At 40.7% G+C, this 25570-nt stretch overlaps 1 protein-coding gene across 6 annotated transcripts in view; it reads right to left on the bottom strand.

Moving 5' to 3' along the window:
* IFTAP (intraflagellar transport associated protein) overlaps positions 1-25570 on the bottom strand; it is a 105827-nt gene that overhangs the window by 18467 nt on the left and 61790 nt on the right. For 2 of the 6 annotated variants that reach the window (XM_060176582.1, XM_060176581.1), the window contains exons 4-5: positions 25273-25350; positions 21764-21830 (exon numbers count right to left, since the gene is read on the bottom strand). In XM_060176582.1, the coding sequence (XP_060032565.1) occupies positions 21764-21830; positions 25273-25350 (145 nt within the window). Of the gene's footprint in view, positions 1-21538; positions 21627-21763; positions 21831-25272; positions 25351-25570 lie in introns of all 6 variants that reach the window. The other 4 variants (XM_060176585.1, XM_060176586.1, XM_060176583.1 and 1 more) reach the window with 4 other exon arrangements.

Genomic DNA, 25570 nt, shown 5'->3' on the forward strand with positions numbered 1-25570 from the left:
TGCTAGACTTGTCACCCAGATGCACCCGGAATCTTCTGTTTTGGAGAAGAAACGATATAGTGTTGGCCATCCATGGAGGCAGGCATCTTGAGATCTTGACTAGGAGACCACGGTGTCAAACCGTGTCATAGGCTGCTGTGAGATCAACAAAGACAGCACCCGTCTTTAAATTCTTCTGGAATCCATTCTCAATGTAAGTTGAGAGGGCCAGGGCTTGTTCGCAGGTAGATCTTCCTGGGCAGAAACCAGCTTGGGCGGGTGATAGGAATTTCTCTGTAAGATGAGAAATACGTGACAGAAGCAGCCTCTCGAGGAGTTTGTAACACACGGAGAGGAGAGAAATTGGTCTATAGCTGGTGGCCAGTGTTGGGTCTTTCTTTGGTTTCAAAACCGCTATAATCTTCGCACGACACCAAACTTTGGGCATAGACTCAGATTCCAAGATGTGGGACAGGAATGAAGCGAGCCACTTCTTTGCCACGGGACCCAGGTTAAGAATGAGTTCTGGGGTGATGTTATCATAGCCAGCAGCTGTTCCCGGTTTAACCCTCTTCAAAGCGTCTTCCAATTCAGACAGTGTAAAGGGAGAGAGTTTTGGAGATGGACAAGATAACCGGAAGTGGGATGACCACTCATGGGAAATTTCTCTTTTCCAGACTGGGTCGATCTTAGCACGTCCAACTTGAGTTAGGTGACTGGCCACTGAGTTTGGAGATACGGGAGGATGGGAGACGGGAGGGGGTTGGCTACCGGCACCCAGTCTGTGAAGAAGCTTCCAGGCCTTCCTACTTGAGTGGGTGAAGTTCAGACTTTCCGTGAGTTGTTGCCAGTGGGCTTGGCGTGCTGCATCTAGGGAGGCAATGAGATGGTCAGCCACATCTGGGTCGCCCGACTCATCATACTGCTTTAGTAGTTGCTCGCATTCAGCATCAAGACAAGGCGTATAGTTAGCACGTCTCCCACGAAGAATGGCTTGGGAAGCTGCTTTGAAGATGGCTTGGCGGAAGTGCCTGTAGGAATCTTCAGAGGGGATAGAGTTAATTGGAATTGCAGGAATAGATTTGTTGGTAAGATCACTAAACAGACGCCAGTTTGCTTTCCGAAAGTTCCATCTTAGTTTCTCTGAGCACAGAATCAGTGGGAGCTGGAGACCAATGTGGATGATAGCTGGGCGGTGATGACTGTGCGGGAAGATCTTGAGAACTTGTCTCGTAGCAGGAAAGGCTTGGCCGTTGACTGTGCTAATCCAGCACAGGTCAGGTTACGAGTCTTTATTCCATCTAGCACTGTGAAAAGAGCCTGGCTGTTTGGGATCATATAATAGGGAGAGGTCATTCGCTGAAGCCCAGTCGGCTAAGATAAAGCCATCAGCACAAGTGGAGGAATATCCCCAGTCTTGGTGATGACTATTAAAGTCTCCAACGTAAACGGCTGGGTGATTCGGGCTAGGCAGGACCTCATTATCCCATGAGGCACTGGGAGGCTTACATACGTTGACGAGCTGAATAGTTCCAATAGTAATGGAGTCATAGAAGGTCGAAGAGGCCGTATGGTAAACGTCCGCAAGACACGATTTGGCGTAGATGGCTCGGCCGTGTTTAGGATGGAGATTATAGCATATTAAATCTAACCCACTGATGGTGAATTGAGCAGCTTCATCGACTGCTATATGTGTTTCTTGTAGGCAGATAACATCTGCCTGATGCTGTATCGCCAATTGACCAATAAGAACGCGTTTGGCAAAGGACAGCCCCTCAACATTAAGTTGGAGGACTCGAAGAGCAGGACCAACAGCTTGAAAGCTGTCAGGAGCTGCTTGTTGCTGGCTTTGAAAGTGACTGGGATCTATGTGGATTCAGTCAGCTAGGGAGGATCGTCAGTTTCCCCAATGAATGGGTACTCACGAGATGCACCACGGGAAGGTCGATCCAATGCATCAAAGATGACATCTGCTGTGCAACTCAGGCATCAAAGTTCGACATCCTCGAGGAAACACTAACGAAAGACATGTCTCTGATATCTGATTACTGTAAAAAATGGCAACTAATCCCTAGCACTGCAAAAACGGTATCATCTGTTTTCCATCTACACCATGCCTCGGCCTCACGTGAGCTTAATGTGCAGCTTGGCGATACAAGAATCCGGCATGAAGCCCAGCCAGTCTATCTTGGCGTTACTCTCGATCACAATCTGTCACTTCACGAACATTTCATAAAAACTGCAGCAAAGGTGGGCGCGAGGAATAACATTGCAAGACTGGCCAGCTCCTCATGGGGCGCGAGCGCTTCCACATTACGATCATCATCTCTGGCATTATGCTATTCCACTGCAGAATACTGTGCCCCAGTATGATTCCGTAGCCCCCATGTTCACTTGGTTGATTCCAAATTATATTCCTCCATGAGGATAATTTCTGGAACCATCCGTTCCACCCCGGTTCCATGGCTGCCAGTTCTTAGCAACATCGCCCCACCAGATATTCGTCGGGATGCGGCATCATCTAAGTTCATTTCCCATGTCTACGCTCGACCGGACCTGCCAATATACGCGGATATCTTCGCCCACCCTGTTCAACGCTTGACGTCTCGTCACCCAATATGGTCGCCTACGCCTACACTGAACTTCTCTTTTCCAGACTCTTGGAAACAGAGTTGGCAGTCAGCTGAGGTAAAGAACAGACACCTCATCACAGACCCCTGCAAGCGTCAACCCGGCTTTGACCTAGCACGTTATGATTGGGCCCTCCTCAATGGCTATCGAACAGGCCATGGCCGGTGCGCTGCTATGTTCCATCGCTGGGGAGCCAGAGACGACCCGAACTGCCCCTGCGGCTCCAGACAGACTATGACCCACATAGTCAACGACTGCCACCTCTCCAGATTCAAAGGAGGTCTCGAAACTTTACATCAGGCTCAACCTGACGCTGTTGACTGGCTTACGGAAGAAGGGCAAACGTTAGAAGAAGAAATGCTATCTAATCCTTTTTTTTTTACCACTATACTGTTGGTTATTCAGGTGGTGCTCTTGGGGGTTAAACTTGAAACTTCAGAGCCTCAGGCATAAAAGCATAATCATTATGCTATCTCACTGGCCCATAACTAGTTATTTAATCTATCAGTTCAAAATCAAACTCCTTCACCAAGTTCCCTGGAGTAAAGGACTGACTTGTACAAGCTTGGTTAGGAGTCTGCCAGCAACTAAGGTATAAAAAGAGAAAGTCTCTTAATGTGAGAACCAATACTACCAGGCCCATTAACCCACCAGTGCAAGCATCAGTCCAAACATGAAAATAAAATCATGCTCAACAATTTGTTTGGCTTCGTATGTTAACTCTCTTTTCAGTCACCAGGTTCCAGATGCCATAAGGATGCCGGCCAGGCTTCCCTGGATTGAAGACCCCACCAATGTGTCCTGGAGCTCCGCTTCCCCAGAGACCCACCCTACTAGGGAAAGAGAGAGGCAGACTGGGAGTATGGACTGACCAGTCAACACCCATGTTCAGCGGGGAAGCAATTACAGAAGCCAGACCTTCTACCTTCTGCAACCCACAATGACCTTGGGTCCATGCTCCCAGAGGGATAGAGAATAGGAAAGCTATCAGGGGAGGGGGTGGGATATGGAGATTGGGTGGTGGGAACTGTGTGGAGTTGTACCCCTCCTACCCTCTGGTTTTTTTAATTAATCCTTACTCAAATAGAAAAAAAAAAGAAAAGAAAATCAATTCTGCTTTCAATATTATTTAAAATCAGATTAACAACATTTTGCACTAAGAAAGATAATTCTGCCATTCCTTTGCTGAAAATCTTCCCCTCTCTAACATGTTTACAGAGAAGGCAGACTTTTTCAACAACACAAAAAACATTTCTTTCATAAACATTCTACGCCCATAGGAACAATTCTTTCAAAACAATAGGACTCAGCATCCGCTACATTAAAATTCTTGTCATTTGTTTCTTCAGTGTAAAAACAAAAGGTATAAAAGCAAGTTGGTGCCTAACATAGCACCATATACATACAGTATATTCTCAATAGATATTTTGAGAATAGAAAAATAATTAATTTCCTACAACTCAACTTTTAAACTAAATACAAAGTATAAAGACTGTGTCTATCAATAGGATATCGTGGGTGATATAAAATATGTATATTCCTTATCCTCAAAAAATGAATTTGGTAAGATTTTTATGCATAAAATCAATAAGAAAATAATCAAGAATAAGAATGAACTAAAGAGAGATTTGTCAATAAGTGAAACCAGTTAGAGTGGAAAGTCTCATAAGGTATTTATTATGAAGAAAGATATCTTTTCTTTTAGCCATTTCACAATCATAGGTGGGCTGTTTACGTACTCATGTTATCTTGAATGAAAATGATCATACTCACTGATGGTAAGTAATAGGATATCGGAAGTTCTGTGTTAAAGTTTCTAAATCAAAAAGGTCTTAAGAAACTCAGCCCAAGCTTACTAATACGTGTGCATGAAACAAAGGTGCTGCTTTTCTCTTAACTAAATACTAACATCCTGGCGAATGTGTGCTAGTGAGTCAAGACCATTCTCAAAGACTATTCCTGATGTTAGATGGCAAGACTAGTTAAAAACATTTCATACTATGTGTGCTTAACCCAGTGTACCACTGTCTGGCCCCCAAGACTAGTTAAATACATTTCAATCACTTATTTCTCAACTACATGGTAAGAGTTTTCAATATTTATAAACTATGCATACATTCCAAATGTTGCTTTTTCATTATCAAGTTAAAGGCTAAAATCATGTAATCTAATGCATTAAAGAGTAAAATGTAAACAATCTATCTGACAAATTAGGCAACAATATTTGACCTGTTTTTTATTTTTTTGTCTGATTCTTTAATTTGGCTTTTTTTTATTTATAAAAAGAAAATACTGAGAAAACCATAGGATAAGAGGGGTACAACTCCACACAATTGCCACCATCAGAACATCGTATCCCATCCCCTCCCGATAGCTTCCCTATTCTTTAACCCTCTGGGAGTATGGATCCTGGGTCATTATGGGGTGCAGAAAGTGGAAGGTCTGACTTCTATAATTGCTTCCACACTGAACATGGGTGTTGACAGGTCAATCCATACTCCCAGACTGCCTCTCTCTTTCCCTAGTGGGGCAGGGTTCTGGGGAATCAAGAGCTCCAGGACACATTGGTGGGGTTGGCTGTCCAGGGAAGTCTGGTTGGCATCATGTTAGCATCTGGAACCTGGTGGCTGAAAAAAGAGTTAACATAGAAAGCCAAACAAATTGCTGACTAATCATTAGCCTAAAGGCTGGAACAGTTCAGATGAAGAGTTGGGGGGTGGGGAATCCATTTTGTAGATAGCTAGTAGGCATATTTTAGTTATATTCCAAAGGGACTGTGGCTATACTAGTGTGTTGTTTTTTTTTCTGCTGAGCCTGACATCTAATATGCAGGTAGATCCAGTTATTGTCTGGGGAGATGATGTCATGGCTAGAAGAAGGACCAGAAAGCTGGGTCAGGGAAGAGAGTATCTCCCAAATATGGGAAAGGTGTATAAATATTGTTGACTGTAAACCCCATCGATTTGATGTGATCTGGGGCCCATATTCAGCTTAGGAGCCTATGTGACCTCTGCAGCCCTGTAGATCCGAGCTCACATTCTGTGGTCATGAGCAGGAATGTTCCAAGCTGCCCCAATATCAGGACACATCTTCCTCAGGTGGAACTTAAGAGTATGTTGATAAGCCTCCCTTCGGAGGATGGAACATTCTCTACCATTGTTGATCGAACTTGAAGGCAAGGTCCTATGGGGGCCCACAAAGGGGTCTATCTTGTTGTTCCTGATAGAGATGACCGGTAACAATGGAGAGAGGGATTTATTCGAGGTCTAGGCCCATCATCTGTTTGGGAATCTCAGGACTCCCCAAATAGGGCCCCAGCTATGGGGTGGCCTGATAGTGACTAAAGAGTCATTGTTAAAGTATGCCAGTCTCTTGCCCTTATTCAGCTTTTGCAGTCCTTACTTTGATAAGTGTTAGCTTTGGAGTGAGTAAGGGAAGTATAATATGAAGTAGGTGAGGAGGGTATCTAAGTCTAGGTAGACACTACTTCATTATGAACTTTATGGTGTCTTTTCACTTCTTTCTACTTGCTTGCTGCATATACTGACTCACTGCAGACTATTGTGCACTTTTGCTTTCAGGAATATATTTTGCCCTAATTTATGGATACATGTGAACATATGTCCTATCTCATGGGACCTAGTCTATATGTAGGTTTTGGGACTTTGTTAGGAGGTGAACCACCTGGAATGGAGTTAGAGAATCCTATAAAAGGAAAGGTCTCACCCAAGTAATGAGACTGAAGGGTTGGCATTCCATGCCTGACATCTCTAGACATAGTCTGAAGTGAAGCATGCTAAGGTGGTACTTGTGTTGATTAGGCTGGGATCAGCAGATGCAATATCATTTGGTATGAGTTGAAAGAAGCATGCAGGAAAGTGAGCCCTGCCCTAGAGGTTTGAGGACCTGGGGAAATACAGGCTCTATAGAGGAAGCGGGTGGTTCCTGCTGTCTTAAGGATTAAGAAGGCAATAGATAGCTACTGCTATAATCAATTTATTTGTCGATTGGATTAACTTTGAAAATCCCTTTGTTAGGATTTGCTGTGTCATACACAACATCACCATAATTTATGTCCTTTGACATTTTTTGTATATAACTGTGTCTTATAGAGTAATGCCACCAGTTGCTTCTGTTCTCCCTGGTCTAAGCTTTTAAGAGAGTCAGCATTTCAAAGACTCGGGCTATGGTGTGTGCATTAAAAGTGTGAGACATTCAATCAATTTTTCCCCTCTCATATTAATTAAATAACAATTTATATGACAAGTTAATAAGAGTTTACACAAGCAAAATGTAGACATATAAATCAGTAATTAATTAATATGAGAGGGGGAAAATCAATTGTATGTCTCAAAGTTTCTCAAAACACAAATAGAATCTTTTTAATATATAGGCTGTGTATTTGATATGCGGACTCTCTCAAAAGCCTAGACCAAGTAGATTAGAAGCATCCAATAGCACAGCTATATACAAGATACTGGATACTGTACAGCAAACCATAACAAAAGGACTCTTCAAAGTTAACCCAATTACCAAATAATGTGATGATAACATTAACTATCAGTTGTCTTTTTGAACCCTAAGACAGCAGGAACCTCACGTCTCCACTATAGAGTCCCTACTTCCCCCAGTCCTGGAACCCTTGGATAGGGCCCACTTTCCCATATGCATCTCCCAATCCATATCAAATAATATTGCATCCGCCGATCACAACCTAACCAACGCGATTGCCACCTCAACATGCTTCACCTCAGACTGTGTCCAGAGACTTCACATGTGGAATGACAACCCTTCAGCTTCATTACTCGGGTGAGACCTTTCCTTTTATAGTACACTCTAATTTCATCTCAGGTAGTTCACTTTCTAACAAAGTCCCATAACCTAGATATACACCAGTTTCTGTGAGAGAGAGCTTATGTGCACATGTATCCATAAACTACCGCAAAATATATACCTGAAAGCAGAAGTATGCTAGAGTTTGCAGTGAGTACCTCCCTAACACCTCCTCTCCACTATTCCAAGCTTGGGATCCATGACTGCTCAACAAATTGTTTGGCTTCATATGTTAACTCTCTTTTCAATCACCAGGTTCCAGATGCCACCAGGATGCTGGCCAGGCTTCCCTGGATTGAAGACCCCACCAATGTGTCCTGGAGCTCAGCTTCCCCAGAGACACACCTTACTAGGGAAAGAGAGAGGCAGACTGGGAGTATAGACCGACCAGTCAACGCCCATGTTCAGCGGGGAAGCAATTACAGAAGCCAGACCTTTCTACCTTCTGCAACCCTCAATGACCCTGGGTCCATGCTCCCAGAGGGCTAGAGAATGGGAAAGCTACCATGGGAGGAGATTGGGTGGTGGGAATTGTGTGGAGCTGTACCCCTCCTACCTTATGTTTTTGTTCATTAATCCTTTCTTAAATTAAAAAGATTTAAAAAATTTAAAAAAATTTTAAAAGAGTTTACACAAACACCATTCCCACTACCAAAAGACTGTGCCCCATCCTATCTCCCCCACCCCCAGTGAAGACGAAAATCTATCCTCAACCCAGAGATTTTTACTTTGGTGCCCTGCTCCAAACTCAATCAGATTCTCCTTTGAGTTTCCTTTTCTGTTCTTATTTCTCAACTTCTGTTTATGAGTGGGATCATCCCATACTCATCTTTGTCTTTCTGACTTAGTTTACTTAACATAATTCCTTCTAGCTCCATCCAAAACGGGTCAGAGAAGGTGGGTTCATTGTTCTTCATAGCTGCATAGTATTCCGTTGTGTATATATACCACATTTTTCAGTCATTCTTCTGTTGTTGGGCACCTGGGTTGCTTCCTTTTGACTATTATAAATTGTGCTGTTATGAACATAGGTGTACACATATCTTTTTGGTTGGGTGTTATGGAGTCCTTAAGGTATATCCTTAGGAGAGGAATTATTGGGTCATCTGGAAGGTCCAGGTCTAGCCTTCTGAGAGTTCTCCAGACTGCTCTCCACAGAGGTTGGACCAATTTACATTCCCATCAGCAGTGCAGAGGATTCCTTTGTTCCTACAGCCTCTCCAGCATTTGTTGCTGTTATTCTTTTTGATATACGCCATTCTCACAGGGTTGAGGTAGTATCTCATTGTTGTCTTTATTTGCATTTCTCGACAACCAGTGACCTGGAGCAATTTTACATGCGTGTGTTAGTCTTTTGGATCTCTTCTGTAGTGAATGTTCTGTTCATATGCTCTGCCCATTTTTGGATGGGGTTATTGACCTCGCTTTTATAAGAATAATTTTACTTATAAGATTTTTAAATTTTATTTATTTATTTATTTATTTTCCCTTCTGTTGCCCTTGTTGCTGCAGTTATTGTTGTTGTTGTTGATGTCGTCATTGTTAGATAGGACAGAGAGAAATGGAGAGAGGAGGGGAAGACAGGGGGAGAGAAAGATAAGACACCTGCAGACCTGCTTCACCGCTTGTGAAGCGAATCCCCTGCAGGTGGGGAGCCGGGGCTTCCAACCGGGATCCTTATGCCATCCTTGTGCTTTACACCATGTGCGCTTAACCCACTGTGCTACCGCCCAACTCCCTATTTATAAGATTTTTATAAAATTAATTTGCTAAGATTATTTTTACTTATGATATTTACCAATCTGTTCCTTTATTTTCATGCAGACAAGGACAAAATATAATGAAATTCTGGCAATTCCAAAAGAAAATGGATAAGAAATGCTTTTCATGCATTTTAAGGGTAAGAGACTGGCAGACTTTAATGATGGTTCTTTGGCTTACTACCAGGCCACCTCATCTTCTGGGAATGATCTTCAGGGAATCCTGGGATTCCTACACAGACATGATGGGCCTAGACCTCAAATAGATCCCCCTCTCCACTGTCACTGGCCATCTCCATCAGGAATAGCATAATGGACCCCACTGTGGGCCCCCATAGGACCTTGCCCTCAATGTACATCAACAATGGTAGGGACTGCCCCATTCTCCAAAGACAGGTTGGACCAAAATCCTCTACCACTCAAGGAAGATGGGCCTGGCAATGGGTACAGCCTAGTACATTCCTAGCTATGACCACAGAATGTGAGCTCAGACCTACAGGGATGCAGAGGTTACACAAACTCCTTCTGCACTGAATATAGGCCCCAGATCAAATTGATAGGGTTTACAGTTAATGGTATTTACATACTTTTCCCATATTTGGGAACTACTCTCTTCCCTGATCCAGCTTTCTAGTCCTATTTCCAAACCTGACACCATCTCCCTAGATAATACCTTTGGCCCACCTGCATGTTAGCTGTCAGGCTCAGGCAAAAACTAATAAAATCACGGGCCCCTTGGAATATATCTAAAATAGACCTACTAAGTTTTCCAAAATGGAAACCCAAAATCTCATCCGCTATATTCTTGCCTTTAGGTTCAGGATTACTAAACAATTTGTTCTTCTTTATATCTTAATGCTTTTTCAGACACCAAGTTGCAGATGCTATCATGCCAACCTGACTCCCCCAGGCAGACAACCTCACCAATGTACCCTGGAGCTCCATCTCTCTGAAGCCCTGCCCACTATGGAAAGATAGAAACAGGCTGGGAGTATGGATCGACCTGCCAATGCCCATGTTCACTGGAGAAGCAATTACAGAAGACAGACCTCCCACTTTCTGCACCCCATAATGATCCTGGGTCCACATTCCCACAGAGATAAAGAATAGGAAAGCTACCAGTGGAGGGGGTGGGATATGGAACTCTGGTGGTGGGAAATGTATATAGTTTTATCCCTCTTATCCTATGGTTTTTGTCGATATATTCTATTTCTTATTTTATAAATATTTTTTTAATGTTCTGTGTTTTTGGAAGTGTTTTTAAACTTTAATTTGATAGGACAGAGAGAAATTGAGAGGGAGGGGGAGAGACAGAAAGAATGCTTTGCCACTTCTGAAGCTTGAACCTGGGTCTTGTGCATGGTAATATGTTCACTTAACCAGTTGTGCCACTCCATGGCCCCTAAAAAATGCTTTTAAAAAAATTTTTTAATTTTTGTTTTCTTTCTTTCTCTTTATTTTTCATTTTTTTTCTTTTTTATTATCTTTATTTATTGGATAGAAACAGACTGAAATAGAGAGGGAAGAGGGGGGTAGAGAGGGAGGGAGACAGAGTCTGCCAGGGTTTTCTTCTAAGCACTTGATACTTTCTGGTCTAACACCCAAGTCGTTGATCCATTTGGAGTTTACTTTTGTGTAGTTCAGTTTCATTCTCCTGCATATTTCCACCCAATTTTCCCAACATTATTTGTAGAAGAGAATCTTCTTTCTTTGTTTAATCATTTGGGCCGCCTTGTCAAAAGTGAGATGTTCATAGGTGAGAGGTTTATTTCTGGGCTCTCAATTCTATTCCACTGGTGAGCGTGTCATTTTTGTTACAGTACCAGGAAATTCTTATTACAATAGCCCTGTGGTCTAGTTTGAGATCTGGGAGTGTGATGCCTTTGGTTCTATTCATTTTTCTCAAGATTCTTCTGGTGATTCCAGGTATTAGGAACCAAATATACCCATCCAAAATGATCTGTATATACCTATGTTCATAGCACCACAATTTGTAACAGCAAAAAACCTGGACGCAACCTAGGTGTCCAGCAAAAGGTGTGTGGCTGAATATGTTATGGAATATATAGACAGAGGAATACTACTTAACCATTAAAATGGTAAATTCACCTTTGTCATTTTATCCTGAATGTAGTCTGAAGGAATTGTCTTACATGAGACAAGCCAGAAAGAGAAAGGTAAATGTGGGATGATCTCACTCATAGTCAGAAGAGGAGAAATAATAATAATAATAATATATATATATATATATATATGTTGTCAGTCCATATATGTGATCTTGGGAGTGCTGCCATTTCCAATAGAGGGAATGAGGACTTAGAAATCTGGTGGTGAGAATGGTGTGGAATTATATCCCAGTTGACTTATAATACTGTAAACCTTCAGGCCTTGAGTGGTGACCAGGGAAGTAAAAAATGCTTTTTAGACTTCCAGGGGTGTGACCATAAAGTAGCAGCCTAAAGATCATTCTTAGGATCAAGTAGATAAAGCACTAACAAACTACCTGGTACCACACCAAATTACATATGGGGTTTCAGAAGAAACTCGCTGAACTTGGTGGATGCAGGCACACATGGAAAGGGATAAAGGAGAAACTCTCAAAAGAAATTGCTTAAGGCAGGAGGCAGCTGGCACCATCTTCATAGCTAGATAGTAGAGCACAAGGTCAGCCCTAAGAAGTCAGGTAATTTATCAGAGTAAAACCTGCTGAAAACTAAAGTTCTGTGGTCTGCCCATGCTGCAGAAGACAGCATCCAGAGGCCAGAGTACAAACTGAAACAAGACTCTAAAGGCTGCAAGACCCTATTTTGTTGTCACCAAGCATTAATTCTGCCCAGGTTTAGTGGTAAAATATCTCATCCTCATAATATGACTTATAAACAACATAGTTATAATGTCAACTGTTGGCTTAACAACAGAAATTATGCTTGAGTGAACTTACGAGCAACTAAACCACAGGGGAAAATACAAATGGTCAAACAACAAAGATCTGGAAAAAAATTCAGAGATAAAATTCAGAAAACCCATTATGGAGGCAACTTAAGAATATACACTTAACATACAGACACAAATACAAGACTCGGACTTCATTTGATCAGAGTTATAAATTTACAAAGAAAACTCCAAACAAAGTTACAGAACGTAGACTGCAAGGACCTGAATAAGGATCATGGTTGGAGCCCCCGGCTCCCCACCTACAGGGGAGTTGCTTCACAATCAGTGAAGTAGGTCTGCAGGTGTCTATCTTTCTCTGCCCCTCTCTGTCTTCCCCTCCTCTCTCCATTTCTCTCTGTCCTAACAATGACGACATCAACAACAACAATTACAACAATAAAACAACAAGGGCAACAAAAGGGAAAATAAACAAACATATATATATGAACTCTCTTCCATATAAATTTTTGCATCATCATCATGTTTCGGGGTTCCTTGGGGGGAACGACGCAGGAGCGAGTTTATTAAAGGGGTCTTCCAGCATATTGTGGCAGTGGATGATACACAAACCTTTTTAGGGTCCCATTGCGGGGAATGGAACAACTTTATTGATGCAGTTACAAATTCATAAAGGGGTAGCTGTGCAGGGGAAGTAGCCAGCTAGCCAATGAGGTCAATATCTCCTTATAAGGGAAAATAAAGCAAGGCAATGATAGGGTATGGATGGTGATGCAGGAACAGGGAAATAGAATTATAAGGAAGGCAAAGTCCACCAGAAAAGAGGGGAGGAGTGGGTGATGCAGTGAGGCTGATAGGAAGGCTGGAATTCCCCCACTTACTCTTGCCACATCTTGCTCAACCACAAGGCTGGCATGCCAAGGGGAGACTGAGATGAGCTTGGGGGGGGAGGGGGGTCCAGCCATCCATGCTCAAACACACATCAGACCCACATTCATGATTTGAATCAAATAGGTCAATAGGAATATATCAAATTAAAAAGCATCTGCATGGCAAAGGAATCACTCACATACAAAAAGGACTGCCCCCAGTGGAGTGGAAGAAAATCTTTAAGTGTCATACATCAGACAGAAGACTGATAACCAAAATGCACAATGAACTCACCAAACTCAACAACACAAAAACTAACAACCCCATTGAAAAATGAGTGGGAAGGTATGGGCAGAATCTTCTCCAAAGAATATATCCAAAGGTCCAACAGACATGAAAAAATGCTCAGAGTCACCAGATGATCAGGGAAAAGCAAATAAAAACATGAGACACCACTTTATGCCTATGAGAATGTCACACACTAGAAAAGGCAGAAAAGTTGGAGAGGCTGTGAGGAGAAAGGGACTCTCCTACCTTGCTGACAGGAAAGTAAATTGGTTGGTCCAACCCCTATGGAAAAATAATCTGGAGATTTATCAGAACTCTAGAAATAGACCTACCTTATTACCCAGCTGTTGTTCTCCTAGGGATTTACCCAGAGAAAACAAAAACATCTATCCAAAAATACCTATGCACACTATAGGTTCATAGCAACAGTTTGCAATAGCCCAAACTTGGAAGCAAGCCAGATGCCCAATGACAGATTAATGGCTACAGAAATTGTAGTACATACATACAATTGAGTACTATGCAGCTGTTAAAAATGACATGGACATATCTTTTGCTATATAGTGATCAAAACACAAAGGCATGATGTTGAGTGAGACCAGCCAGAAGGAGAAAGACCAAAACTGAATGATGTCCTTTATAGGTGGAACTTAAAAACGAAGTACAGTAAGGGATAATGTAAGGTGAAACTTCAACTGACTATGGTGTACTACACCAAAGTAATGGACCCCAGTAGGAGGGAAAGGAACAGGATGGAGATACATTGGAAATATATATACATGTAAAACTGAATACTATTCAGCTATAAAAGATCATGAAATTCTGTCAATTGAAACAATTTGAATGAATCTGAAATAATTCAAATGGAAAAAGACAAACACCATATGATTTCATTCCTTCCCATCAACATATATGTGATATATAGAGAAAGAAAACAAATGCACCAAATAAAATTCATCACTGTTTGTACTGTAAGATCAATTAGTGGTTACTAGAAGGGAAGATGGGAAAGAGGATGGGTAAATTAGGATGAGACAAATGTGTGATGAAGGATAGAATTAAGCTTGCAGGTAAACTTAACATTGATTTTCAATGATGCCACATGAAATTTATACAATGTTATAATAAAATAAAAATTATTTCATAATACAGGCCTCTTCCACACATAGCTTCTATTTATGAAAGTTTATATGGGAGTTGGGGGAAGGACCATCTGTCCTGTGGGTTGTCTATAGTCTGGAAATCATTTGGTCTGGCCCTACCAAAGCCACTGTGTAGGGAAATTGTGAGGAGGTGGTAGAGCCTGGCAGGGTTTGACCTAAGGGTTGTGTCCATCCTGTTAGTCTCTCTCTATGGAGAGGTTGAGCAAGGGGGGACACAGGAACCCCAAAGGATTATATCATATCAGACTCCCTGCCTCACAAAACACCCTGCATTTTTCTGCCTCCAGGAGCCCAGCATTCCTTAAAACATTAAGCTAGCTCTCCCTGCTCCACCCTGCATTCCTGATACTATGGCCTGTCCTTTTATTATCTACATATCAGTCTTCTGCTTTGTCTAACAAATGACTTAAGGCCTCCACCCTATTCTCCCACCCATTCTGCTCATTTAACATATTCCTTTTCTACCCTCAAGACCACAGGGTATTATTAATCCTACCAGTTAAACCCCTACCAACAGTTGCTAAGGAAGCCCCTACCATTCCCAGCCCCGTCCACCTTTCTCCGCCCCTTTCCTAACCATGTATGGCATCATCAAGTCACTTCCATTTCCAACTTGTCTCTGCCCTTTTCCAGCTGGAGAGGCGAGTAGGCAGACTGGAAAGGCTGACACCGCCATTGTGGTTTGCGCCACGTGGCTTAACCAGGTGTGCTACCACTCGACTCTGGGGTGTTTGCAATGAATAAAGATTTGAATTGTCTTGCCGCCATGAGCTTGGTTCCTGGGTCATCTCTCTCGTGTTGCTAGTTTGACACCACCGCAGGCAGAACTGAAAATACAATGTCTTGGACCATTGTTTATAGCAATGTAAAGTGCTAATTTTTAAGTTGATAATTTTCTATGGCCTGTAAATGATGTTGTAAATATTCAAATATCAGAAAAAAAGGATCCCTACTCCTGGTCTTTATCAATGGTTCCAGTTCTTTAAAAAATTATTTTGAAGACACCAAAGATCTTTAATTTATAGAGATTATAGCTATCAACATTCACCACATTAAAAATTAAAATCGACAAATTTTGAAAATAAATTTTTTATTAAAATTTTTTATATATTTATTTTCCCTGTTGTTACCCTTGCTTTTTTTTATTATTGTTGTTATTGATGTCGTCATTTTTGGATAGGACAGAGAAATGAAGAGAGGAGGGGAAAATGGGGGGAGAGAAAGATAGACACCTACAGACCTGCTTCACCACTTGTGAAGCAACTCCCCTGCAGGTGGGGAGCTGGGGGCTTGAACCGGGATCCTTACACCGGTCCTTGTGCTTTGTGCCACATGTGCTTAACCCACTGCGCTAAAAAATAAATTTTTATGAAAACTTTTTTTTCCAATTCAAACATACATAAAACCTTTTTTAATCTAGCCTTTAATAGAAAACTAGATTCTATATTACTATTTTAGTTGAAATAAAGTTTTAAAAAAAATCCAATCTCACATAAGTAGTAGGAAGAAGAGATTTTTAAGTGTTCTTTTTAACAGTGTAATTATGGATATTCTTCTTTGTGACTATACTATACAGTTTGTTAACCTTTTTTTTAATAGGAGTGTATATTAACAACATTCCCATCACCAAACATCTGTGTCATTACCCCCCAACCCCCACAGTGAAGTTGAAAATCTACCCTTACCCTCCACCCAGTTTTTTAGTTTGGTGCAATACTCCAAACTCAGTCAGATTCTGCTTTGAATTTCCATTTCTGTTCTTTCTCAACTTCTCTTTATGAGTAGGATGATCTCATACTTGTCTTTCTCTTTCTGATTTATCTCACTTAACATAATTCCTTCTAGCTCCATCCAGGATGGGTCAAAGAAGGCAGTTCATTGTTCATAATAGCTGCAATATATATCACAACTTTGTCAGCTACTCATCTGTTGGTACACACCTAGGTTGCTTCCAAGTTTTGGCTATTATGAATTGTGCTGCTATGAACATAGGTGTACACATACCTTTTTGGATGGGTGTTTGAGTCCTTAAGATATAGGAAAGCTATCAGGGGAGGGGATGGGATATGGAGTTCTGGTGGTGGAAATTGTGTGGAGTTGTACCCCTCTTATCCTATGGTTTTGCCAGTGTTTCCTTTATATATATATATTTTTTAAATAATTAAAAAAGATATATCCCTAGGAGAGGAATTACTGAGTCATATGGAAATTCCATTTCTAGCCTTGTGAGGGTTCTCCAGACTGCTTTCCACAGAGGTTGGACCAATTTATATTCCCACCAGCAGTGCAGCAGTGGGGTTCCTTTGTCCCCAACAACTTCTCCAGCATTTGTTGTTGCTGTCAGTTTTGATATATGACTTCTCACAGAGGTGAGATGGTAACTCATTGTTGTCTTTATTTACATTTCTCTGGCAATCAGTGACCTGGAGCAATTTTTCATATGTTTGTTGGCCCTCTGTATCTCTTCTGTAGTGAATATTCTGTTCAAATCCTCTCCCCACTTTTGGATTGGGTGATATTCTTTTTTGATGCTGAGTTTGCTGAGCTCTTTATATATTTTGGCTATCAGCTTCTTGTCTGATATATGGCATGTAAAGATCTTCTCCCCTTCTGTGAGGGGTCTCTTTGTTTGGGTGATGCTTTCTTTTGCTGTGCAGAAGCTTTTCAATTTGATGTAGTCCTATTGATTTGTTTTTAATTTAGTCTTCCATGCAACTGGGTGTGTGTTATCAAAAATGCCTTTGAGTTTTAGATGTGAAAGTGTTCCAACAATATTTTCCTCTAAGTAGTTGATAGTTTGTGGTCTAACATCCAGGTCCTAGATCCATTTGGAGTTGACTTTTGTTTCTGGTGAGACAAAGTGGTTCAGTTTCGTTTTTCTGCATGTTTCAACCCAGTTTTCTCAGCACCATTTATTGAAGAAACCCTTCTTCCTTCATTTAATAGTTTGGGGCCCCTTATCAAAAATTAGATGTTCATATGTGTGGGGTCTTTAATCAGATTTAATGTGAAATCTGAAACCATTTCAACAGTTTTTTCATACTGTCATGTCAAAATCCACTGGTCTGATACACTGAATAAATCTTGCCCCATGAATGATTTTCTAACATCACAGATGGAAAACACTGGTTTACTATGCTATGTATAATCTTCAAATGTTGACATATTTCAATTATCCTGTGTAATTCACATTTGTTAACAACATCAATTTTATTAGAAGAACCTTAAATATTGGAAAAGTGTCTGTTCATGATATTAGAAACGAATTTTCCAAAAATCTAATTTCCACTTGAACCACTGTCAATTTTTGCTATTGGAAATAGATACTATCAGTTGTCCATCTTCACAAGATGCATGTACTTCATTCATTTTTCAGAATTCAAAGCTGTCATTCCTCCAAGTGAAAATTTTGATCCATAAAAGTAAGAAAAAAATAGTTCAGCACACTAGTCAGTCACACAAATGTTTCTCTATATGATAACCGTTGTATTGCAGTATGTATACAAGTGCTTTATGTTTACTCACTGATTCAGCACACAAAACATTGGAAAGGATTAATATTCAATCAAAAATCATTTTTTTTCCAAGTCGTTAAGGACATTTTCCTTGAAAATAGTCATTTCAGTGATTTCTGATTTGTTAAAAATCAAATTTTATTGACTAACCAGTGGGTCTTTTTCTTTCTTTTTTTCTTTTTTATCATTTTCTTGGGTGCGGGGGAGGTCAACAGTTTACAGAAAAGTCATTCACACAGAGGCACAATTTCACATCTCCCTGTGAAAGTACTCTGCTGAAAGCTCTCATCCACACCTTAGATCCTCTTACATTATCATATACCAGGACCCCAAGATTCACTTCAGCCCATCCCTCTCCCTCCTTCTCCAGAGTCCTTTTTCTTGATGTAATACACCATGCCCAGTCCACACTTCACTTTATGTTCTACTTTTAAGTGAGATCATAATTATTTGTCCTTATCTTTTTAGCTTAACTCACTTAACATGATATCTTCTAGTTCCTTCCAAGATGATACAAAAAAGATGATTTTATCATTGTTAACAGATGAGTAGTATTGTCATGCTTATATAACACAATTGTTTACCTTTAGACTTTTTATTAGTGATTTACAAAATTACAAAATAACAGGGGTACAAGTCCACATCATCCCACCACCAGAGTTCTGTGTTCCCATTCCCTTAAAACTTCAATGGTTCTCCCAAGGTCATGTACGGGTTGACTATTATTTCTATAATTACCTATATATTTTGCCTTTTTTTTCTTTTTTAAATTTTTGTTAGTGATTGAATTATACCACATTTTAAAAAACAACTCATATGTCATTGTATATCTGGGTTGCTTTCAAGTTTGGGTTCCTACAAATTGGGGCTGTTATGAACATAGATGTACACAGATCTCTTCTGATAGGTGTTTTTGTTTCCTTTAGAAAACTCCCCAAGAAAGAAATTGCTGGATCATTTGGTAGGTCCATTTCTAGTATTCTGAGAAATCTCCAGACTGTTTTCCATAAGGGCTGAAATCAACTGTCACTGCCACCAGCAGTGCAGAAGTGTCCCTCTTCCCCCACATTCCTCTCTAACATTTGTTGTCACTGTCCTTTCTAATGTATGACATTCTCACAAATATAAAGTAGTATCTCATAATGGTTCACATAACTGATGGCCATTTTGGCTAATACCAAGCCACCTCATCACCTGGGATCCTACTCAGGGAATCGTTGGATTCTCCCATAGATACTAGGGGCCAATCTTCTAAGAGATCCCTCTCTTTACCATCACTGGTCACTTCCATTAGGAATGTCTTCATTGGCCCTTTTGTGGGCCTATCTAGTACCTTACCCTCACTATAAACTAGCAATGCTAAGGCCTGCTCCACTCTCTGAAGTGGGGCTGGATCATCCTACTCTGCCATTTGAGGAAGACTGGTCATGTAATGAGTACAGCTTAGAATGTTCACAGCTGTGACCATGGAATGCAAGCTCTGACTGACAGGCACTCAAAGGTAATATAGACTCCTGTGCTAAATATGAATATACATGGATCCTGCAACATGATGGCAGAGGACCTAGTGGGGATTATACTGTTGTGTGGAAAACCAGGAAATGTTATTCATGTACAAACTATTGTATTTACTGTCGACTGTAAAACATTAATCCCCCAATAAAAAATAAAATAAAAAAAGGAAAGAAAAGCAAAGTGAAAATTGTATGTATGTACTTTTTCAAGTCTAGGAGCCACTCTGCCTGACTCCAGCTTTCAAGTTCTACTCTCCAGTCCCACACCATCCTTCAAGACAGTATTTATTTCTAGTCCACCTTCATGTTAGCCATCAAACTCAAGCAAAGATCACTCAAGTTCTAGGATCTTAGGAACATATCTAAGATAGACATCCTTGCTGCTTTCCATCCTGGGGTCCCTATTCTAAGTGGTTCCCTTTGGTTCCTCATCATTAAATATTTTGTGCTGATTTATATCTACCGTCTTTCAGTCAACAAGTTCCTGATGCTTCTACCATCAATCCTGACATCCCTGGGCAGATGACCTTACCAACATGTCCCAGAACCTCAACTTTCCAGAGTCCTACCCAGCTAAGGAAAGAGAGACAGGGCTGGGGTATAGATTGACTGGTCGATGTCCATGTCCAGAGAGAAGCAATTACAGAAGCTAGATCTCCTTCCATACCCCAAAAAGAATTTTGGCCCACAGCCCATCTGGGAGTATATATATATAGAGAGAGAACCCATATTTATACCCATATCTATGACCTTAGGAAAACTATGAGGGTTATCACTCAAGGGGGAGGAAACTGGTTAATTTAATATCAAATATGCACAGGGTATTAAATTTGGAGGCAAAAGTCACCCACAGACAACTAACTACTTGGTATGATTTGGCTCCTCAGAAAACTTCCACCTGGGATGTCAAAATGATAGACCTACTACTGGAAAGCATGTTCCTGAATCTTGGAGAATATTTATAAAAGTGGACGAATAAAATCAATGGTGGAAAAACAATATGAAACTCACTTCCTTGTTGCCCAAGGCAAATCTGTTGCTTAAACAATAACAACAGAATCTAATCAGTAAACCTTTCAGCTGCCAAAATTATACAAGCAACTTGCCTATTGAAAATGTCATATTTCCCATCTGATATAAATATCTGCCTTCTGCTCACATTCCTGAAATGTAATACAAATTAGGCTGAAACTAAAACTCACCTTGGCACAAGCTATTTAATATTTCCCCTTTCAAATGACCCAGATTGTGTGTTATGAAAACTGTAAAGCCCTGGTGGTCTTTTTCCATAATTGGAATAAATCACTGAAGGCTGGGATACTTCTCAACCTAATTTTTCACATTATTTTCACATGTGGGACGGTCTTGACTAGCTCATGCAAGTCCACTGAGACTTGGTTCAGCCTCAGTAGCCTTTTATACACCAAGGCAAGATTGTTTATCTGATTTCTGGGGAAATCATACTAATGAGATACTTTATGAAAATTGTAACCTAAAGATAAAGACATGGCAATAGAACTGCAATCTGAAAAAGTGCTTAAAGCTAAGAATGTGAAAATAATAATTTAAAAAAGGCAAAGAGGCTAATTTAAGACAGATAAAAAAGCAAAATCAGATTCAGTGACAATGTCAGTATACAGACCTTTTTCTCTTTATTGGCGGGAAGCAAGAACTTTAAAACACTGAGGGGAAAAAGAAAATCCAGCCCATGCACTTTTTTGGGTTTAGTTTTATATAACAAATAATTTGCAGACAAAAACCATCATCTCCCCCAGCAGGTGGTCCTTGCACTTGGTGTCACCACCTGACACCCATCAACTAAAATCTTTGTAACTGAAAAAGAATTGCAGGGCTTCAGTCCCCCTCACGCTCCCCCCCCCACACACACACCCCTTAGGAAAGGTAGTCCTTTTCCAGAAAAGGAAAGAAAAAGGAATTTTAAAAAGCTATCTAAAGCCTTAAACATTCTAGAATGAAGACAAATAATACAGAAAGAAAGCAGAGGGGCCAGACAATACGACTAGTGTGCTCTAATAGAGAGCATAGGTTATCTACCATGTGCAAGGGTCTAGGTTCAAACCTCATGTTCTCACCTGTAGTAGAGAAGCTTTAGTGGAACACAGCTACTACATGTGTCTGTCTCTCTCATCTGTCCTTCTGTCTTACTCTGTCTCTCATCCTCTATCAAATGTAAAGTAAAAGGGGAAATAAGTGGCCAGTGGGAACAATGACGCTGTGCAGATACCAAGCTACAATGATAATATTGGTGACAAAATAATAACAACAACAGTAATAATAATACAGAAAGGAAGGCATACCACTGTTCATTTTCAGCTTAAGCTCTTCATCCAAGTCCAAATCTTCTAAATCTAGGAAATTGTCTACCTAGAAAATGATTAACATCATTTTAATGCATATTAGACCTGAAGAAAAATAATGTAAGAATCAGTGAATCCACTCTACAATACTCAAATGAACAACTGAATCTACTTTTCTTCCTAACTTTTGAGTCCCAGATACATGTCATTCCAGAGACATCCGGAAAAAAAAAAAAACAGTAAATTTGACATGGATTTTTTTTTTCTCCAGGGTTATTGCTGGGGCTCGGTGCCTGCACTATAAATCCACTGCTCCTGGAGGCCATTTTTTCCCATTTTGTTGCCCTTATTGTTATTTTTGCCATTGTTGTTGTTGGAGGGGACAGAGAAAAATTGAGAGAGACAGAAAGGGGGAAAGAAAGACACCAGCAGACCTGCACTTGTGAAGCTACACCCTGCAGGTGGGGAGGTGGGGGCTCGAACCAAAATCTCAAACCAGGATCTCAAACCCAGATCCTTACGCTGGTCCTTGTGCCGTCCTTGCACTTTGCACCATGTGTGCTTAACCCGACCCCCTTGACCTGGATTTTATAAGTTCCATAGGAAGTAAAGTCCTATGTGCCAGAAGAAAAAAAGAAAAAGTAGTTTTTTTGAAAAGGGGCTTTGTTCCATGTTCTACCCTAGAATACATACTATCACCAAGAAAATCCTAAACAAAGTCTTTGTCCTTTTGTTTCTGTCTTATTGCTTTTGCTTCTCAAGTAAATGGTGGTGGTGATGGTCTGGCTGTTATTGTAACAGCTTGTTTTTCAATCAGAAGAGTCAGAGAGAAGAAACTAAAGAAAACAGAAAAAAAAAAAGTTCATTCAAAACAAAATCATCTTGCCCCAGGTAAATCACAAGAGAGGTGAGCAGGGCAAAAAATCAAGTGTTCTCTCTTTCAAGCAAATAAAACTGGAAATTACTTCAAAGGTAAAAAGTAGAGCAAATGACCTTTACAGGCACAATAGCAGAATTTCAATGAAAAACTATTCTACATGGAATACTGCTTTCCATTGCAAGCAGACAATGAGACATGTTAGATTAACAAAATGGCAACATTTCAGAACCAAACTAATTCATCTCTAGGAAATATCAAAGAGTATAAATAAGAAAATAATTTCACTACTGAAAGAGACCTAGTAAAAGGTGTAGTTCAAAATGATTTTTAAGCTCGTGACCAAAAACAAGCACAAAACAAAATATTTTAAACTTAAGAATTTATATCTCATAATTGAAATTCAAAAGAGAGTCTGGATCTTTCTTCCCCCAGCTCACAACTATTACACAGAAACTAAAAATGGTAGTTCCCCTTGTTCGTACATGTATAACTACAACTATTTCTTGGCATCTAAAGGACAAAAAAATAAAATAAAATAAAAATGTTCTTCTATATTATCGGCTCCAGTAGTGTACCTTAAGAGTCTGTTATACTGTCAAATCTTTGAGTGGTATTTCTTATGGGGTACTAGACCCATTTTTCCCTATCGAAGCACCCCTTCTATTTGCTAAGCTTTGGAGAAAAAAGATCCAATATCCCTCCAACCAACGATTTTTAACACTAAAATATCAACTTTTACAGAAAGCGTAAAGATAAAATCTTCTAAAATCTCCTAATTATATCAGAAGCAGCAAATGAGTCCTGTGCTTTTATGGTTTTATAGAGGAGCAACAGTCTGCCACCCCCAAATGTGCCATTGGCAAAAGAATAATTTCATGGGAGGGGCTCTAAAAATTGGGTGGCAGAGCTTTGTTTTCATTTTTGGATAGGGCAGAGAGAAATTGAGAGAGGAAGGGGAGATAGAGAAGGAGATAGACACCTGCAAACCTGCTTCACCACTTGTAAGGCAAACCCCCTGAAGATGGGGGGAAGTTTTTTTTTATCTTTTATTTATTTATTCGCTAGAGACAGCCAGAAATTGAGAGAGAAGGGGGTTATAGGAAGGGAGAAAGACAGAGACACCTGCAGCCCTGCTTCACCACTCGCAAAGCTTTCTCCTTGCAGGTGGGACCCGGGGCCCCTGAGCACGGTAGCATGTACGCTCAACCAGGTGCGCACAACCGAGCCCCAAAGTTGCTTTTGTAAAAAAGAAAAAATAGGGGGTCGGGCGGTGGCGCAGTGGGTTAAGCACATGTGGCGCAAAGCGCAAGGACAGGCAAAAGGATCTCGGTTCGAGCCCCCAGCTCCCCACCTGCAGGGGAGTCGCTTCACAGGCGGTGAAGCAGGTCTGCAGGTGTCTATCTTTCTCTCTCCCTCTCTGTCTTCCCCTCCTCTCTCCATTTCTCTCTGTCCTATCCAACAACGAACAGCATCAACAAAAGCAATAATAATAACCACAATGAGGCTACAACAACAAGGGCGACAAAAGTGGGAAAAAATGGCCTCCAGGAGCGGTGGATTCATGGTGCAGGCACCGAGCCCAGCAATAACCCTGGAGGAAAAAAAAAAAAGAAAAAATATAATCATTTATACGTAAACTTTCTCTGTAAAGGCACTTCCCTTACTGTATGCACCCAAGGATCGAATCTTTTTAGTGTTTTTTTTCTTTATTCTTTAAAAAAATTTTTTTATATTTATTTATTCCCTTTTGTTGCCCTTGTTTTATTGTTGTAGTAGTTATTATTGTTGTTGTTACTGATGCCGTTGTTGTTGGATTTGACAGAGATAAATGGAGAGAGGAGAGGAAGACAGAGAGGGGAGAGACAGACAGACACCTGCAGACCTGCTTCACCGCGTGTGAAGCGATTCCCCTACAGGTGGGGAGCTGGGGGCTCCAACCGAGATCCTTCCGCCAGTCCTTGCTTTGCGCCATGTGCGAGATCCTTCTGCTAGTCCTTGCTTTGCGCCACGTGCGCTTACCCCTGTGCTACCACCCGACTCCCTTTTTTCCCTTATTTACTAATACCAGACTGACAATGGTGGCAACAGCTGGCTCTGATGGGGGCAGAGTTTAGAACTGGAGGGAGGTAATGGGGGAAGACAGAATTGAAATCTGCATAACTTAGTTTAGTGTCTTGCCTGATATGCTCCCTACAGGCCTTCTCTTTCTTCTTCCAAATGTCTTGTCTTAACTAAGCTATTATAAGAAGGTGTCTGAAACCACGTGATGATGTATTCAGTCTTTCCAGGTCTCTCTATGTATATAGGACATATACTTGATATTATTAAACTTCCTTTTGATTTGTTTCCTCAATCTAATGCTTACTTGATTTTTTTTTGTTAGCCCATCTTCTGAGGAACCCACAGCGACACAGGATGATTTCCTTTGCACCTCAACAGTTTCTTGTCATGAAAGAAAATTAATAGAGATAGAGAATGGGAAAGCTATCGGGGGAGGGGGTGGGATATGGAGATTGGGCGGTGGGAATTGTGTGGAGTTGTATCCCTCCTACCCTATGGTTTTGTTAATTAATCCTTTCTTAAATAAAAAATTTTAAAAAAAATAAAAAAAAATTAAATCATGCATTACCTTCACCTTCCCTGCCCGATTCAGATCACCTTGTAAGGAACTGCCCACTTTCTGCCCTTCATCCAGCACTATCTGAAACTGAAAGAAGTAATAAGGACATGCTGATGGGAAAATGAAACAACTGGAAAATGCAGGAGCTGATCTTGTAGCCCTTCCAATGACAAATAACTTCCCTTCTCGTTTCTGTTAATGAGCTATACATGATGGACCAGATTCACTGATTCATATCAGTAGCTGGGAAAGAGGTTTTGGGGTTGATTTCTATTTCTGTTCCTTAGATTCACCCACTACAACACTA

This window comes from Erinaceus europaeus, chromosome 17, assembly GCF_950295315.1.
Source record: "Erinaceus europaeus chromosome 17, mEriEur2.1, whole genome shotgun sequence".
NCBI classification, from domain to species: domain Eukaryota; kingdom Metazoa; phylum Chordata; class Mammalia; order Eulipotyphla; family Erinaceidae; genus Erinaceus; species Erinaceus europaeus.